Genomic DNA, 19,702 nt, shown 5'->3' on the forward strand with positions numbered 1-19,702 from the left:
GTAGTTGTACAGGACATATGTTTGTATTAGATTATATTTACCAGCACAGTGTTATGTAGTTAATCACACTAGTTGTACAGGACATATGTTTGTATTAGATTATATTTACCAGCACAGTATTATGTAGTTAATCACACTAGTTGTACAGGTCATATGTTTGTATTAGATTATATTTACCAGCACAGCATTGTGTAGTTAATCACACTAGTTGTACAGGACATATGTTTGTATTAGATTATATTTACCAGCACAGTTTATGTAGTTAATCACAATAGTTGTACAGGTCATATGTTTGTATTAGATTATATTTACCAGTACAGTATTGTGTAGTTAATTACAGTAGTTGTACAGGACATATGTTTGTATTAGATTATATTTACCAGCACAGTATTGTGTAGTTAATTACAGTAGTTGTACAGGACATATGTTTGTATTAGATTATATTTACCAGCACAGTGTTGTGTAGTTAATTACACTAGTTGTACAGGTCATATGTTTGTATTAGATTATATTTACCAGCACAGTGTTATGTAGTTAATCACAATAGTTGTACAGGTCATATGTTTGTATTAGATCATATTTACCAGCACAGCATTGTGTAGTTAATCACAGTAGTTGTACAGGACATATGTTTGTATTAGATTATATTTACCAGCACAGTGCCATGTAGTTAATCACAACTAGTTGTACAGGACATATGTTTGTATTAGATTATATTTACCAGTACAGTAAGTTATGTAGTTAATCACAATAGTTGTACAGGACATATGTTTGTATTAGATTATATTTACCAGCACAGTATTGTGTAGTTAATCACAATAGTTGTACAGGACATATGTTTGTATTAGATTATATTTACCAGCACAGTATTGTGTAGTTAATCACACTAGTTGTACAGGACATATGTTTGTATTAGATTATATTTACCAGCACAGTATTGTGTAGTTAATCACAATAGTTGTACAGGACATATGTTTGTATTAGATTATATTTACCAGTACAGTGTTATGTAGTTAATTACAATAGTTGTACAGGACATATGTTTGTATTAGATTATATTTACCAGTACAGTGTTGTGTAGTTAATTACAATAGTTGTACAGGTCATATGTTTGTATTAGATTATATTTACCAGCACAGTGTTATGTAGTTAATCACACTAGTTGTACAGGTCATATGTTTGTATTAGATTATATTTACCAGCACAGTGTTATGTAGTTAATCACAACTAGCTGTACAGGACATATGTTTGTATTAGATTATATTTACCAGCACAGTGTTATGTAGTTAATCACACTAGTTGTACAGGTCATATGTTTGTATTAGATTATATTTACCAGCACAGTGTTATGTAGTTAATCACAACTAGTTGTACAGGTCATATGTTTGTATTAGATTATATTTACCAGTACAGTATTGTGTAGTTAATTACACTAGTTGTACAGGTCATATGTTTGTATTAGATTATATTTACCAGTACAGTATTGTGTAGTTAATTACAATAGTTGTACAGGTCATATGTTTGTATTAGATTATATTTACCAGTACAGTGTTATGTAGTTAATTACACTAGTTGTACAGGTCATATGTTTGTATTAGATTATATTTACCAGTACAGTGTTATGTAGTTAATTACACTAGTTGTACAGGTCATATGTTTGTATTAGATTATATTTACCAGTACAGTGTTATGTAGTTAATTACACTAGTTGTACAGGTCATATGTTTGTATTAGATTATATTTACCAGTACAGTATTATGTAGTTAATTACACTAGTTGTACAGGACATATGTTTGTATTAGATTATATTTACCAGTACAGTATTGTGTAGTTAATTACAATAGTTGTACAGGACATATGTTAGTATTAGATTATATTTACCAGTACAGTATTGTGTAGTTAATTACAGTAGTTGTACAGGTCATATGTTTGTATTAGATTATATTTACCAGTACAGTGTTATGTAGTTAATTACAGTAGTTGTACAGGACATATGTTTGTATTAGATTATATTTACCAGTACAGTGTTATGTAGTTAATCACAGTAGTTGTACAGGACATATGTTTGTATTAGATTATATTTACCAGCACAGTGTTATGTAGTTAATCACAGTAGTTGTACAGGACATATGTTTGTATTAGATTATATTTACCAGTACAGTGTTATGTAGTTAATCACAGTAGTTGTACAGGTCATATGTTTGTATTAGATTATATTTACCAGCACAGTATTATGTAGTTAATCACAGTAGTTGTACAGGACATATGTTTGTATTAGATTATATTTACCAGTACAGTGTTATGTAGTTAATCACAGTAGTTGTACAGGTCATATGTTTGTATTAGATTATATTTACCAGCACAGTATTGTGTAGTTAATCACAGTAGTTGTACAGGACATATGTTTGTATTAGATCATATTTACCAGCACAGTATTGTGTAGTTAATCACAGTAGTTGTACAGGACATATGTTTGTATTAGATCATATTTACCAGCACAGCATTGTGTAGTTAATCACAGTAGTTGTACAGGACATATGTTTGTATTAGATCATATTTACCAGCACAGCATTGTGTAGTTAATCACAGCAGTTGTACAGGACATATGTTTGTATTAGATCATATTTACCAGTACAGTGTTATGTAGTTAATCACAGTAGTTGTACAGGACATATGTTTGTATTAGATCATATTTACCAGCACAGCGTTGTGTAGTTAATCACAGTAGTTGTACAGGACATATGTTTGTATTAGATCATATTTACCAGCACAGCATTGTGTAGTTAATCACAGTAGTTGTACAGGACATATGTTTGTATTAGATCATATTTACCAGCACAGTATTGTGTAGTTAATCACAATAGTTGTACAGGACATATGTTTGTATTAGATCATATTTACCAGCACAGTATTGTGTAGTTAATCACAATAGTTGTACAGGACATATGTTTGTATTAGATCATACTTTACCAGCACAGCAGTTATGTAGTTAATCAGAATAGTTGTACAGGACATATGTTTGTATTAGATCATATTTACCAGCACAGTGTTATGTAGTTAATCACAATAGTTGTACAGGTCATATGTTTGTATTAGATCATATTTACCAGCACAGCAAGTTATGTAGTTAATCACAATAGTTGTACAGGACATATGTTTGTATTAGATCATATTTACCAGCATAGTGTTATGTAGTTAATCACAGTAGTTGTACAGGACATATGTTTGTATTAGATCATATTTACCAGCACAGTATTATGTAGTTAATCACAGTAGTTGTACAGGACATATGTTTGTATTAGATCATATTTACCAGCACAGTGTTATGTAGTTAATCACAGTAGTTGTACAGGTCATATGTTTGTATTAGATTATATTTACCAGCACAGTGTTATGTAGTTAATCACACTAGTTGTACAGGTCATATGTTTGTATTAGATTATATTTACCAGCACAGTATTGTGTAGTTAATCACAGTAGTTGTACAGGACATATGTTTGTATTAGATTATATTTACCAGTACAGTATTGTGTAGTTAATTACAATAGTTGTACAGGATATATGTTTGTATTAGATTATATTTACCAGTACAGTATTGTGTAGTTAATCACAGTAGTTGTACAGGACATATGTTTGTATTAGATTATATTCACCAGCACAGTATTGTGTAGTTAATCACAATAGTTGTACAGGACATATGTTTGTATTAGATTATATTTACCAGCACAGTATTGTGTAGTTAATCACAATAGTTGTACAGGATATATGTTTGTATTAGATCATATTTACCAGCACAGTATTGTGTAGTTAATCACAGTAGTTGTACAGGACATATGTTTGTATTAGATTATATTTACCAGCACAGTGTTATGTAGTTAATCACAACTAGCTGTACAGGTCATATGTTTGTATTAGATTATATTTACCAGTACAGTGTTATGTAGTTAATTACACTAGTTGTACAGGTCATATGTTTGTATTAGATTATATTTACCAGTACAGTATTGTGTAGTTAATTACAGTAGTTGTACAGGACATATGTTTGTATTAGATTATATTTACCAGTACAGTGTTATGTAGTTAATTACACTAGTTGTACAGGACATATGTTTGTATTAGATTATATTTACCAGTACAGTATTATGTAGTTAATTACACTAGTTGTACAGGATATATGTTTGTATTAGATTATATTTACCAGTACAGTGTTATGTAGTTAATTACAGTAGTTGTACAGGACATATGTTTGTATTATATTATATTTACCAGTACAGTGTTATGTAGTTAATTACAGTAGTTGACGTTGATTGGTTACACGTTAACTAAATGTAGATGAACTAATGACATTGATTGGTTACACGTTAACTAAATATAGATGAACTAATGACAATTGATTGGTTACACGTTAACTATATGTAGATGAACTAATGACATTGATTGGTTACACGTTAACTAAATGCAAATGAACTAATGACATTGATTGGTTACACGTCAACTAAATGCAAATGAACTAATAACATTGATTGGTTACACGTTAACTAAATGCAAGTGAACTGGTGACATTGATTGGTTTAGCTATTGAGATTAGAACCTTTGCTGTACAGTTTGTACTGAAAGGTAGACAAATTTCTATAAAAATGTTTAGTACAAAGTAAACTGTTAGAGGGAGCTACATCACTTCTAAATGTTGCCTTTTTATATTGACTGGAATGTAGGACACAACCAACATATCAAATCAATATAACATCAAAAAATTTTCAGAATCAGCCCAGTACTTGGGTTAATAACTTTGTTAGTTCAACACTAAATTGTCTCCTGTAGGAACTAGTACAGTAAAATATTGTACTTGTTAATAAAATAATTCTTGGGGTAGTTTGTTGGTTTTTGTTTACAGCTATATATCCAGAGATCATACATTTAAAAAAGTCTAGTGTTTTTTTCAGATGGGGCTGGCATGGATTGTTGGTTAGGGTGTTCAACCCACAATCTTTTGAGCCTTTGTAGCATTATTATGTGACGGTCAGTCTCACTTTTCACGTGTAAAAGAAGTATAATAGTTGGCTGTGGGTGCTGTTGATTAGCTGTATTCTTTCTATCTAGTCTGTCACTTCAAATTTGAAGACAGCTAATCTAGGTAACTCTTAGGTAGCATTTTAGAAGTTTGTGAATTATAACTCAAACCAAACATTCCAAATGTGTGCAGAAAAGTGGATTACATAAGTGGGTTAAATTTGTAAAGGCATAGCCTCATAAAGACTTACAGAAGGAAGCAGCAGCACAGGAGTGCATCAAGCTTGTAAACATGTGTGCATTTTTACAAAAGACATTAAAGAAAACTTATTGAAGTTCATGTATTAAAAACTTGAGGGCATAAAGTCAGTATTAAGAACTTTAAAGCGTATCAGAGCTAAAGAATAAGGTAATCGTACTGTAAGTTCAGAAATTTGTATATTGTGTTTATTATCTTACTGTTCACTTATTCCATAGTCATTTGAGAGAACTCTGATGCCTCAAATAGTTTGAACACGTTTGGTTGGCCATGTAATGTTTGTCCTACTCTTCTTATGAGACTTGCAAATATTTTTTTAATCAAATTGAATTCTTACTTTGCTTTTCTGTTGCTCTGATGATTTGAGTTTAGAACTTTATATCCATGGGGCTGCTCAGATTTTTATGGAGCTTAAAATTCATTAACAAACATTTGTTTTATTGTTGTGACATAACTTCTAAGATTACCTGTTGGTTGACTCTGAAGCCGTGACTGTGTCCTCATAAATGATCAGAAATTATGATTATATCGATAGGAGAGAAAAAAGGAACAAATTGTTAAACGAGTGAAGCAGCTGAACAAAGAAGCTTGTGTGAGATACTGTAGGATGTGAGAACTTCATTGGTTATAGCCATAAAGGCTATAGCTATTTTAAAAACATAATTTACATATTAAGTAATGTGTTTATTAGCTGTAACTCCTGGTTTAATAAGTCCAATTGAAGAGTTGATTACTTTGTATAACCTGTATTTTTTGTTCAGTCCAAATGTACAGAGGTCATCAGTTCTACATTAAGTACCAACATCAACAACAGTGAGGAGTGCACGGAATCAGTAGCTGGGAAGGATATTTGACCTCTTCACACTGGGCACAGTGTTTTTCAGTGTTGTGTGTTTTTGTTCAATAATTACATAGCTCTGTTTTGTTTTCTCTCTTTTTTTTTTCCAATCACTTCTGTATAATGAGACTGTTAATTTGAGAATTGAGCATTTAATATTTCTCTGCTTTTTTAATTTTAATTATCTTTAATGCAAAATAAACAAACATTTTACCTTTTTTATTAATATTATACCCTCAATACTTTGACTCAGAATATATTAAAGTTAATTTTAGACAGGTATCTTCTCTTCCTTAAACCTTTGTATGTAATTCTCCATTGTTTTGAGAATAATATTTTGTTAAAATAGTATAGTATTTTTTAAAATTAACCTGCATGACATTGGCATAAGACATTAGATATAATAAAATGTCAGTATTTAATTACAAATTTTGGGGATCAAGTGTAGTGGCTGTTACCTATTTGAAATTTAGAATGTTAAGTTTACAAGTTGTGAAACATTGCTAGCCATCAGTTGTTTTTATGCTTTCTTAAATTGAGATGCACTGTGTCCATGGGAGGTCAAACACCCTTCATCTGGTGTGGCCCTGCCATTGACCATCTTCTGTCATCTGGTTTCAGAGAATGTAAAAGACCCACCGGATGTGTTGGACAGGCAGAAATGCCTGGATGCCTTGGCCGCCTTGAGACATGCCAAGTGGTTCCAGGTTTGCACACTTCTACTTTTCAGCCTCTTGTCCATGTGCTACTCATTTGTTCATTACCTTTTGTTCACTTCCTGCAGCAGGTAGATATGTCATATGAACACTGCTGCCATCTTTAGACAAGTCTCTGTAACATTCTTCTGAAAACTTGAGTCTCAATAATTCTACAACCTATTTTTAAAAGACAAAAACGTTATTTTACAAATATCAAGCCTTTTAGAAAATTCAAATTAAACAAACAAGATGTCTTAACAGTATTAGTGTCTGTAATATATGAGACAGTTTGTGTGCAGAATGTTTTCCAGGCTTGTCTTTGTGTAAAACCACATTTCTTTTAAAGAACAGTGTAAACAAATACTTGTTGAAGGGTTTGTCTGTTGTACCATGAGATGTTGTTCAGAACACATTTCCCTGCTGTAGAGTATGGACTGGAGGTCAAAAAATAACCTGATCTCACTGCACATGAGGCTGGAAAGTCACAGGTCACAGCCAGTTGAAATTCCACTTGTAATCACATTTTAGACGAACAAAGTCTGAATGTTCATACAGATACACTAAGAATGCATGTTTAATGTTTATGCTTTTTGAAAGATATGTTGAAATAATGTCTTGCGTATTATGATTGAATTTGACATTAGTAAAGTAATGTTTGTAGTACTATTCATATTTGTATACAGATGTAGAAACCATTAAAAAAAAAGTTACTGCTCAATTTTGACAAGTTTGAATGTTTGAAGAAAATAACCTAAGTTTAATAAATCCTTTTGGATCTAAAATTTTGTTAAAAGTTTATTCATTTTTCTTGATTTAAACAGGTCAGTGGAACACCAGTATAATTCCCAAATTCTTAGTGAATAAATACATTAATGCATATACAATGTTAGTAAAGTTTTGATATATAAGAAGCATGGATTCTTCAAATACTTTCTTGATGTTTAGGTGTGATTTTATTTACTTGAAAACTTTCGGTCAGTTTAAAGGAACAAAAGTACATTTGAAATTCATGTACAGGTCACAACCTCTGGGAATATTTTTACAAACAGAAATTTTTCTTTTAATATTACAACATAAACACAGAATGCATCCTGATAAGTTCAATTTTTGATAACTTAAAGATCTATTGTGCCTGAACTTTTAAATATGGTAATTTTTTTTCAGATATATACATCTTTGAATCAGGTTATTGAAATTCAATGAAAAAAAACAGTGAAGTTAAATTGAAGTGTCATTTCTCTGTAATATTGAATTGCACATTACATCCTAAACACAAACATGATAAGAATGTAAATGAAAATACGATGTGCCTTCCCAATTGCAGATTTACCTAAAAAGAAAGGATTCTGTTAAACTGGCTGTTATAATTTTTCAAACATTTCTAATATTGAATAGTACTACAAACTAATGGCACGGTCCTCTAAAATTTCAGGTGTGGCTTAGTGGTTAATTTCCTGACTGTGAGTCTGAGGATCCATTTTTTGTGTCTCAGTATTGCATGAAAAACAAATAAAGCATGCACTCACACTTTGGAGCTACATATGTATTGTAAAAGTAGCAGTTAGATAACTATTTGAGAAAAGTAGGCTAAGAGCTGATGGTAGGAGGTGTTGATTTAGCTGCCTTCCTTCTAGTTTATCAGTGCAAAGTTAGGGATGGCTAGTGCAGATAGTCCATATAAAGCTTTGCACAACTTTCAGAAAGGAATGAACAGAAAACTTAATGTGAATATTCCGAATTCAGCCGATGTTGATCGTGTACAAAAGGGTTAACCTGTCATTTGTTCTTTGAACTTCTTCCCATCACTGCTAGTTCATCATTTACTTATATTAAAAACAAAAATAAACTTTTCTTGAGTAAAAGTAATGTAACTACTTTAACAGTAGACAGCTATGAAAAAAGTGAAGTGTTACTAGGATTTTGTTTCAGGGATATTTATCACCCTTCTAAACTAAGAGTAGGGTAACCTAAAACACCTAAGTAAAAAAAAATGTTTTACTGGAAGTATATGACACGTGTGTGTAGATACACATGCAGAAATGCACACTATGTTGTCTGTCGCTATTACTGATTCTAGGTTTTTAGATACCTTCATTCATCGTGGAAGTTTTTGATTTGTTAGTGCAGGTAGACTTTGACTAATATTTCATAATTTGTCAACAGCCAAATGCAAATAATTATAGAAAACCCATTAAATCTTCCAAAATATCTAATACTTGCAGGTTTTGTTATCAGATTTTGTAGTGGGTTCTGTGCAACCTTGCACCTGAAATGTTTGTTGGTTAAGTTGTTTGAGAGATTAAAAGTATAGTTGTTAAATTTTCAACTTTGTTAATGAAATACTTAACATTCTACAGTATATTGATTTGAGTTTTGTAACTTTTTTTTGTGCAAAGTGTAAGATAGTCAACACATTTGATTGGTTGACAATTGTAACAATGCTTTTTTCAGTCTTTTGTATTTTTGCTTTTGTTTGTTGTATAAAAATAATTAAAATAATACATTTTTATAGGTACTTTTTATTAATTTCAGTTAAGCTGCACACATTATTTTTTAATAAAATTATTAATTATTTTGTATATTTTCCAATATTTATAACCAATGAACTTCCTAGGCTAAAGCTAGTGGTCTTCATTCCTGTGTGGTGGTAATTCGAATACTTCAGGATTTGCGTCGACGGCTACCAAGCTGGGGACAACTTTCTAGCTGGGTAGGTGTGATGCTATCTTAAAACAGTTGACTCGTAATTTTACTATGCATTTTAACAACTTTCCTAGTTAGTTTCAGCTTGTTTTGTAAATATCTGCCAAAGTGAACTGAAATAGGTGAAACATAAAATTATTGTTGTTTGGGTTAGTTATTAAAAAGGACTAAGATGTTAAAATAATAAAAAGTTGGCTTCACTTCTCATGATTTTTATTCTCATTTTCTTGTTTATGCTTATAGCAAAAAACAAACCATGTCAGACTTTCTAAATATTTTATTTTAGTCTGATGACTGCTATACTAACACAGTAATAAGATGTAAAATTATAAAACATGCCTGGGAAATATGTGTAAGATAAAGCCCTCTGAGAAGACTAGTTTTGTTGTAATTATAAAGTAATGTAATTGGATTTTTGAGGTGGGAGTTGGTTGCTTGATTTAAAGTTTTTGAAAGGGTATAGTCTAACAAACTACATGCAATCTGATATTTTTAAAAACATCAACACTTGAAGGTTGAATTTATGTACTTAAGTATTATACTACCTTAATTTATAATAGTAATGTTTCGAACAAAGAGGTTAGTCAGTTACTGTTTTGTATCTTCATGTTTTATTGGATGAAGTAATCTTATTATTTCTTTGTTTCCTTCATTACATATTTTTAATAGCAAATACCCCACCTAAAAATATTTAACATTAAAAATGCATAATGAAGGAAACAAATCATAAGATTACTGTTTTATATAGACATATTTTATTGGATGAAGTAACCTTATGATTTCTTTGCTTTCTTCGTTGTGCATTTTTAATAGCAAATATTTTTTGTTATGGTATTTACCATAGCATACTGTTTAATTATGTATTTTTTCATATTGAACTTGTAATGTTCTAACTCTGTTTCTCATATAATAAACTGACTGTCAGCACAAGGTATTTCTTTAACTGAGTTTGTGTGAATGATGTAAATTTAAGTTCATGTGCATTATGTGGTATAAGTGTTATTGGCTCATAGATTTGGTTAACTTGGAAGCCATTACTAATAATACAAAAAGTGAAATCATACTAATAATGAGATCATGAACCAGCCAATATATCCAAGTAACATCTTAAGTGTTATACAGCCACATTACAAGAAGTCAGACCTTTAATTCTAAGAATCCTAATACTAATATCTTTAGATAAGCTAAAGAATATAGCCTTTTCTTGATATTCGTCTTAACAGATTAAATAACCACTTTGCAACATTTGTTTATCCTAAGGAAACATCTTCAGGCTAACACCCATTTTAAAGGTTTATTCAAGATTCTCTTCAAAATAACCTCAAACCCAGTCTTCTTAACAGAACATATAGCATCCATTTTGCTTTCCTGTTACTTCATGCTGAAATAATCAGTTCAAAGAGTAATGAACAGCTGTCCTTTTAGTTTGTATTTCCAAATCTAATATGCAAATTCTTCTAAAAATTTGACCACATAACAAAATCCTGTTAAAGAAAAATCCCATCGAGATTCATTCGTTTTTCATAAGTAAACTGTTTTATGTTTAAGTCGTAATGGAAAGACTAATTAAACCTATTTACACACAGGTTCAACTGTGAATGATACTTAAATATCCCCTTTGTGATTTAATATCTAGTGTGGTCTAAATACCTCTTATAATATTATACCATTCATTTAATGTTTAAAAAATTGAAGGGTTCAGAAAAGAAGTTTGTGTAAACCACTATGTGAACAAGTAGTAATGACATTTATTACATGTCTTCCACTTCTGAATAAGTAGTAATGACATTTATTAAATGTCTTCCACTTCTGAATAAGTAGTAATGACATTTATTACATGTCTTCCACTTCTGAATAAGTAGTAATGACATTTATTAAATGTCTTCCACTTCTGAATAAGTAGTAATGACATTTATTAAATGTCTTCCACTTCTGAATAAGTAGTAATGACATTTATTACATGTCTTCCACTTCTGAATAAGTAGTAATGACATTTAATAAGTTAAATGTCTTCCACTTCTGAATAAGTAGTAATGACATTTATTACATGTCTTCCACTTCTGAATAAGTAGTAATGACATTTATTACATGTCTTCCACTTCTGAATAAGTAGTAATGACATTTATTAAATGTCTTCCACTTCTGAATAAGTAGTAATGACATTTATTACATGTCTTCCACTTCTGAATAAGTAGTAATGACATTTATTAAATGTCTTCCACTTCTGAATAAGTAGTAATGACATTTATTACATGTCTTCCACTTCTGAATAAGTAGTAATGACATTTATTACATGTCTTCCACTTCTGAATAAGTAGTAATGACATTTATTAAATGTCTTCCACTTCTGAATAAGTAGTAATGACATTTATTAAATGTCTTCCACTTCTGAATAAGTAGTAATGACATTTATTAAATGTCTTCCACTTCTGAATAAGTAGTAATGACATTTATTAAATGTCTTCCACTTCTGAATAAGTAGTAATGACATTTATTAAATGTCTTCCACTTCTGAATAAGCAGTAATGTGACATTTATTAAATGTCTTCCACTTCTGATAAGTTTATCTTATTAATATTAACCTGATCAGAAAACTTTGTAATGATCCTGTGAATGAAATGCAATATATGTTTTGTTAGGCACTGGAGTTGCTTGTAGAAAAAGTTCTAAGTAGTTCCCAGTTGCCCCTCAGTTCTGGTGATGCTCTCCGTAGAGTGTTCGAGGCTGTGAGCGGAGGCATTCTGTTACCAGGTCAGTTTTCTTTGGATAAGGAAAAGTAATCAAAGTTTCAAGATATCATGAACCTAGTTTTTGTGAATAAAAAAAAAATTGAATGACATGCCTTATTATAATTATCAGGCATGCTGTTAATTTTATTAAAATTGTATTTATATTTTGTGGTTTACATGCATGTCATTACTGAAATACAAAAAAACAAAGGAAGAGCCAATTTCAAAGAGTTTTTATTTTTTTTTAATAATATAACCTAACATTTTTGTAACTTAAAAGTATTCTTAATGTAGAATATTATATTAAAACCTTATTTTTTCTCAATGTTTAGGTGGTCCAGGTCTTATGGATCCCTGCGAGAAGGACCCAGTAGATGTAGTTGATCTGAACAACCAGGATCGAGAGGATATCACTGCTAGTGCACAGGTGATAACTAAAATGTGTTTTCAGAATTGTGCATTTTTTATTAATTAGAAATCTACTTGGTGAAATAATTTTATTAAACAACTGTAATAATTGATGTATTATTTTACATTGAGTTTTCAAATAATATTTCTGTCTTATAAGAATTACTTTCAAGCTATAGAAAATTATATGAAAATAGGTTGTTTGAAACTATTGGGAGGTTAGTTATACTATGTGAAAATGACTTCCTAGGTCCCAGACATGATGAACTTGACGTACAACATCCCAGTTCGTATAATAATAATAAATTTCTGTATAGGATAGTAGTATGAGTCTCATACTATATGACTTGGTGAACTCTTCAGAAATTCCATTCAGTGTGAACATACTCTGTTTAAACAAACAACCCGTAGATGAATAATTATATGATTTCCTAGGTACTGTTCAGGAGGAGATAAGCATGCATCAGTTTCATTGTCTGTGATTAAAGAAACTCCTACACACAGCATGACTTTATCTTAATGTAGTCTTGAACTATATTCCACTGTCAAATATTGGTAATTTGCCATGAGTCAACTATGTATCTGCTTTCAGAATAAGGTGATTGACTTACATTAGCTTATGCAAATCAGGATTATAAATTTGCCCTTCTTTCACCCTTTGTTCCTCTGTTTATAGCAAGCCCTTCGTTTGATGGTATTTCGACAAGTACATAAAGTTCTGGGAATGGATCCACTTCCTCTTCCTAAGTTTGTCCGTGGCCGTTATAATAGAAAAAGACGTAATAACAGCACTGGAGAAGAATCTAAGCAAGAAGGTACATACATCCTTCATAGTAATTAGTGGAGCTAACAGTAATTTCTCTTGTTGAAAGGAGTAGAACATTTAACTGTTGAGGTAAAATGAGTATATATGTCAGCATCAAAATTAATGTTTTAACTTCCCCCAATCCAACTACCAAGCTATTTTTATCACAGCTTGACAGTAGAACATTCAATATAAAAATGTGGTAATAATTGTGATGTAGAATGTGTTACAGAGAGACTAATCATTTGTGTATACTTCAGATCAAGTTTCATGTTCTATGATTACCTTTTTCTCTGATATTAGGACTGGACAGGAAGAAGACTAAACAAAAAGGTTTCCAAGTACAGTCAGAAGTAGCTGTCCAAGAACAAAAGGAGGAAGTTTAAATGTGAAATATTTGTTGTCAGTTAATGCACTTACCAGATTAGACACAAAACATATTGGCTGTAGTTTTAGTTCAGTTTATTTTATGCTTGTGGTATTTTGTCTGGTTTGTTGTTTTTATTTAATTTTGTAGTTTCATAACCAGTATATCTGTTTTGAGGAAGATCCAATAACTGAACTCTCTCCCGGACTTGGAACAAAAACTGTTTAAGCATTCCTTCACTGTATTTCCAAATCACTTAAAATAGAGTTCAGTGTTTTTTCCATGTCATTTGGAAAAGCACAAGTTCATTAAAGGTTGTTTTTTCCTTCAAGAAGTAGGAAATAAAATGTTTAAAAAAGGCTCTCCATCCTCTTTATTGCATTTTCAGTTTTCTTCATAAGCAAAAGCTTTGAATGAATTATCTGGCACTTCCAGCAGGTATAATGACTTGTAATATGTATTATTTGAGAGACAAAAACTTGTATTTCCCTGACTTTTAAATCATCAATAAAACTGTATACTTCAAAAGTAACTTGTTTGTGTGTGTCACAACTCATGAGCTGTCATTCCTACAGCTTTTTGGTGTGAAAGGTCAATTAGATCAATTCTTCTTTAAAATGGGCTTTTTTTCACACTACCACCGACCTCCCCTTGAGTAACTTCAAGTTTTATTTGCTTTTAAGCTGAATATTATAAAGTAAATTCAACAAATAAATTGGAACTAAATTCAGGGTTATTGTTAGCAAAATGAGAAGAAGGGATCACATTCGTGTAACAAAAAATGTTTGTTCTAACCAGTGCCATACTTTTAAACAATTTAAAAAGTAACTTGTGTAATTTTATTTGCCACAAAATAACATCGAAGAAATGTTTTATGTATTTTACAGTTAAAACAAAATTTTATTATTCTTTAACAGCCAACTTAGTTTAAATTTTGGTTTATTACACTCTAAATCTACTTAGGAAAGTGAAGGCTCTGTGTTGCTTTTGACCAAAGATCATTGACATGGTAGATAATTGGAGGTAAAATAAATTAATTATAACAGCAAAACATAAGTCTCTAAACAGTTCTGTATGATGTAGTAAACACAGAATATTTACTGTGTGTAAGAATGTTGCTCTTTTAACTCCAAGTAAAAACACTCACTCATTGAGGTGTGATTATAAATGTTATCCTCTTATGTTTATAGTAATATCTAATGTATTCAGCTGTGAATTTAAAATAAATGGGTTTTGATATGCAAGGATTGAAAAGCTTTAAAATTAGAATTTAATGGGCTACGTAACATTGTAGCAATTTGTAAACCACTTACGAAAGTTATCCAGGAGGAAATTTACTACCAGCTCTAGAGTTTTCCAAATATGAATTAAGAAAACACGAACTGATCATACAAAAATTGATATAAAATTTAAAAACTTGACTGTGAAAGCAGCTTTCAAATTTGTGAAATTTTAATGCAAGGGAAATATAATCTTTATTGTTAATATCTGTCAACTTTTAAATGTAAAACACTAAATAAACTTGTAATTCCAAATACAAGTTTTTAATCAAACAATTAACATGTTTAAGTCTACATACTTTATTTAAAATAACAAAAAGGTTTAAAATCTTTAGTTGTTGGTTGCTTTGGACAGAATTATAATTCTGTTAGCCATTCCAATATCAATTTACAAGGCTTCCGTAATGTAATAGTTAAATACTGAAACAGTTTACAAGACAATTGTAAGTCTTACTAGACTCTTAATTTTAAGCAAAACAAAAGAACTAGAGGTCTATGTGCTTAAAACCATAAAGCATGGTTCAAACCTAAAAAATTATTATGACATTCCTATTGACAAAAAACAAGTGTTGATTGATCCAAACATTGACAGTGCATTATGGTCCCCATGGTTTGTCCTAAACAAACACCAAAAGTTCCAAAGTCAATTGTTTTTCTTTGAGTGGATTATCTCATTCCATCGACTGTATAAACTGTCCCAGTCTGTTTTCCATAACTTGCGAAGTACGGTCCAGCCTGTGCGTGAAGTCTGTAGCACATATGTATTTGTTGGGTTTAAGGAGTATGTGTAGGCACCCATCACAAGAGACTGACAAATTCGTGCAGCAATGCACACCTTGAAAGAACAAAACTATTAAACTGAAGTACTAGTTATCCTTCATAACTTTGTGTTATGACAAATTTATCTTATTTATTGTAAAACATCTTTCACAATGTTTTGTTTGTTCATTGATCCTTGCATGTATTATTTCAGAGACAAAAAAATGGTCACTTGAAATTTAATTTTAGGCAAGACAGTTAAATGTACAAGAACCTATACTTATATGATGGATGGTCGAAATTTTCAAGCTGCGTGCAATTCGTAAGGGTTCTTCAGAAAGATAAGTATTAGCAAATTTTTTCTAGTACTGAATGGTAACCAGCCAGGGATTAAATGTATTTTTATATACAAGTTTACATTAACTACTATTACGAATATGGTTGCTTTCATTTAGGGTGGGTTAAATGCTCGAGTTCCATGAAAGAAGGAATGAAATGAAAAGGTACCATGGCTTTGTAAAGCTTGCAAACTAATGGCCTATGGTAACGTAAATAATTGAATAAATATTAAGATTGTTTTTAGTTCTAAAGAATATATAATCCACATTTGTTGAGAGAAAGTCAAAACATTGTTTTTCTTTTGTTGTTTTAGACTTAGGATAACAAAAACACGAACCTGCAAAAGTGATAATTCTTCTTCAGTAAGAGTCTTCTCAGACAGGTAACCTGCAAGTGCATGACCAGCAGCATCTAAATGATCCATAGTTGTGCATTCGATCATGCAGTATGTCATCATCACTGCAACATCAAACATCAATGGTGCCTTATGAATATCCCCGAAGTCCAAAAGTCCACAGACCTTGTACTCATTCTTGTCAACATCAGCAAGTATCAACACGTTGTTTTCATTAAAATCACCATGAATAATTCCTATGGGTAATACATGGTATTTAGTTTTTATTTGCAGGCTACAAGTATAAATACAATGGGTAAGAATAGTGTACGAGTTAAGTGTTCAGTCTATTAGGTACAATGAGTGGGTTTTATTTGGGACTGGCATGTACTTTTAACAAAGCTAGTAATAAAGATATGCAATTTTTATGTAGAGTTTTTAGTTAAAGTAGAGAAAATTGATAAATGTAGATGGCAGAAAATAGTAGCAGGATTTCAACAGGAGCTTAAACTGTTACAAGCAAGGAATACATCTGCTAACAGTGGTATTCAGGAAGTTAGAAACAGTACTGTTAGAGTAAATAGTGAATTTAGCTACAATGAGTATTCTGTTGAACAGCAAATTTCAGATCTTGGCTTCTGCAGATGATAAACTATTGGAGGGAAGGAAAATGAGTCACAGAAGAATGTGGATGTTTAGCAGGTCATACTTGCAGGTGATTCCTTGACAAGGAGTATGGATAGGATAGTCTGTGGGAGTAAATATGGAAAAATAATCAGATCATGTTTACCAGGGTTGGAGGTGGAGGATATAACTAACAGAGCAGAAAATAGAATAAAGGGGGCAAGCAGAGGTGCTGCTTTAGTGGTGCATTTAGGGGCTAATGATGTAGAGAAAGGTATATCAGAGGAGCTAATTAATTAAGTACAAGGGGTTGACCCCTCGATGTGGATTCCTGTACGTGGTGAGGGGACCTCCCGAAGGAAGGTTCTGTTCTTTCAGTTTACCTCCTCTGGGATCTAAACATCCACCCACATGTTTGCCGTGCATGGCAACCCGTGAAGGAGAGGAGAGGATCCTGGTGTTTGAGGGGTCCAACCCTAATGCACCACTTTGGCCTTGAATCCCTGTAGATGGGCAGCCTTGGGTCAAATGGCTGGTCCACTCGAGTTAGAGTTAACCAAGTACCAGTTTTGTGGATATTATATCTGATGCTGGTGTTTGGATATAGTGCTCACAAAACCCTGGCATTACTGCAGTGTCCTTGTTTGATATTCTAGTGCATCCCCTCCTAGAGATCCATGGTGGGTGGGGTCAGTGGGCACCGAAATTTCCCTCTCTCTATTATGGATACTTCAATTAAAAAAATCTTCATAAAATAGTGAAACAACAGCCTATAGGTAAACGACCACATTTTGAAGATTCTGAGCAGCAATCCTCAACATCCATACCACCTGTTGTACCTCATTTTCTTACATTGCACTAACTTTCAGACAAACCTTCAGGGCAAATGTCTCCCTTTTTCATTCAGAAGGGACTAGAAGGACTTGCTGGCTCTCCAAAGTCAGTAAAAAAGCTTCAGTCAGGTGACATATTAGTGGAAACATTCACATCTCAACACAGTGAACTCCTCTTCCATACAAAGATGATTGGGGATATACCTATTGAGGTTACACCTCATGCTACTCGGAATTCATCACGAGGAGTTATTGTTGAAAGGGATTTGAAGAACATCCCAAAGTCGGAGATTCTTACTGGTTTCTCCGCCCAAGGAGTTTCTGCAGTGAGGCGTATCTCCACTCGCAAAGATGGAATTATGGTGCCGACCAATGACCACATTCTGACATTTATGTCACCACACACGCCTGCAGGTTTTCTTAATTGCGGAGTATGGCCATACATTCCAAACCCTCTCCAATGTTTCCAGTATCAAAGGTTCGGTCACTCAAAGACGTCATGTTGTGGTTCCTTGACGTGTGCTCATTGCAATGGCAAGGACCATGATACCTATGAGTGTGAAATGGACCCTCATTTCATCAGTTTGCAATGACTCTCACCCATCCTACTTTTGTTCTTGCCCTAAATGGTTGGAAGAAAAAAAGCTGCGTTTCAAGACAATTCATAACATTATCTATTCTGAGGCTCGAAAATTTGCTGTCCACCACCTCATCTCGAACGTATGCTGCTGCACTTCATTCCACAGCTACTGTAGGAGTGCAGACGGATCTCTCTCTGCCACCAAAAGAGTCATTCTCCAAACAAATGAAAGGTCTTTTGACCTCAATGGTTAGAAAAATTGATGAATCAACTTTGACACCAATTTCTATCTCTTCTATACATTCCACCAAACCCAAAGATCCACATCCTTTGGTTCCAGGTACAGGCATTTCCTTGGATTTTTTAACGGCCAGGAGATTCCGAGTTTGTGTGGGTTCGACATTTTCCTGTTCTTTTCTTCAGGAACTTGGAGTCCCTCAGGGCTGTGTTCTGAGTGTCACACTTTTCAGTATAAAAAATTAATGCCATCACTGAACAACCTCTAACTGTTGCAAACAGGCTCTTTGCCGACGACTTTCACATCTCGTGTCAGTCGTCGAACATGGAATATATTGAGTGGCAGCTAGGGAATGCCCTCAATTATTTACTGAAGTGGACCACAGCAAATGGCCTTAACTTCTCTCTCTAAACACCATTTGCATGCACTTTTGCCAGCAAGTTGTGCTGCCTGTGGTCTCTCAGATTAAGTTCTTGGGGCTTATCTTTGACCATAAGCTAACCTTTATACCATACATTAAGCAGCTATGGGTCAAATGTACAAGAGCACTGAAAATCCTCTGTGTCCTCTCTCCTACCACTTGGGGAGTGGATCTATGTTCTGTTCTAAAAATATATCGTGCTCTTATTTGATTGAAACTCGACTATGGATCATTGGTCGATGACTCTGCCAGACCATTGGCCTAAAAGATGCTAGATCCTATTCATCATCAAAGACTTCAGCTCTACACTGGAGCTTTCCACACTTCCCCAGTTCAGAGCTTATACATAGAGTCTCATGGACCTTCTTTGCACCTCTGCCATTTGCAACTGTCTTTACTATATGCTTCGAAACTTCGTTCCTTACCAAAGCATCCCACCTGAGGTTGTGTTTTCCTTCCTCGATGGGCCATGCTTTT

At 32.5% G+C, this 19,702-nt stretch overlaps 2 protein-coding genes across 4 annotated transcripts in view; one reads left to right on the top strand and one right to left on the bottom strand.

Moving 5' to 3' along the window:
- The window catches only part of LOC143237002 (zinc finger RNA-binding protein-like), a 62,956-nt gene extending 48,607 nt beyond the window's left edge, over positions 1–14,349 (top strand). For both annotated transcript variants that reach the window (XM_076475792.1, XM_076475793.1), the window contains 6 exons: positions 6,729–6,814; positions 9,420–9,515; positions 12,148–12,259; positions 12,570–12,664; positions 13,322–13,460; positions 13,754–14,349. In XM_076475792.1, the coding sequence (XP_076331907.1) occupies positions 6,729–6,814; positions 9,420–9,515; positions 12,148–12,259; positions 12,570–12,664; positions 13,322–13,460; positions 13,754–13,836 (611 nt within the window). In that variant the 3' untranslated portion in view covers positions 13,837–14,349. The remainder of the gene's footprint in view (positions 1–6,728; positions 6,815–9,419; positions 9,516–12,147; positions 12,260–12,569; positions 12,665–13,321; positions 13,461–13,753) is intronic.
- A 1,249-nt stretch (positions 14,350–15,598) lies between these two features.
- LOC143237003 (serine/threonine-protein kinase ULK3-like) overlaps positions 15,599–19,702 on the bottom strand; it is a 75,697-nt gene continuing 71,593 nt past the window's right edge. For both annotated transcript variants that reach the window (XM_076475796.1, XM_076475795.1), the window contains 2 exons: positions 16,533–16,786; positions 15,599–15,932 (listed from right to left, as the gene is read on the bottom strand). In XM_076475796.1, the coding sequence (XP_076331911.1) occupies positions 15,741–15,932; positions 16,533–16,786 (446 nt within the window). In that variant the 3' untranslated portion in view covers positions 15,599–15,740. The remainder of the gene's footprint in view (positions 15,933–16,532; positions 16,787–19,702) is intronic.

This window comes from Tachypleus tridentatus, chromosome 13 (assembly GCF_004210375.1).
Source record: "Tachypleus tridentatus isolate NWPU-2018 chromosome 13, ASM421037v1, whole genome shotgun sequence".
NCBI classification, from domain to species: Eukaryota; Metazoa; Arthropoda; class Merostomata; order Xiphosura; family Limulidae; genus Tachypleus; species Tachypleus tridentatus.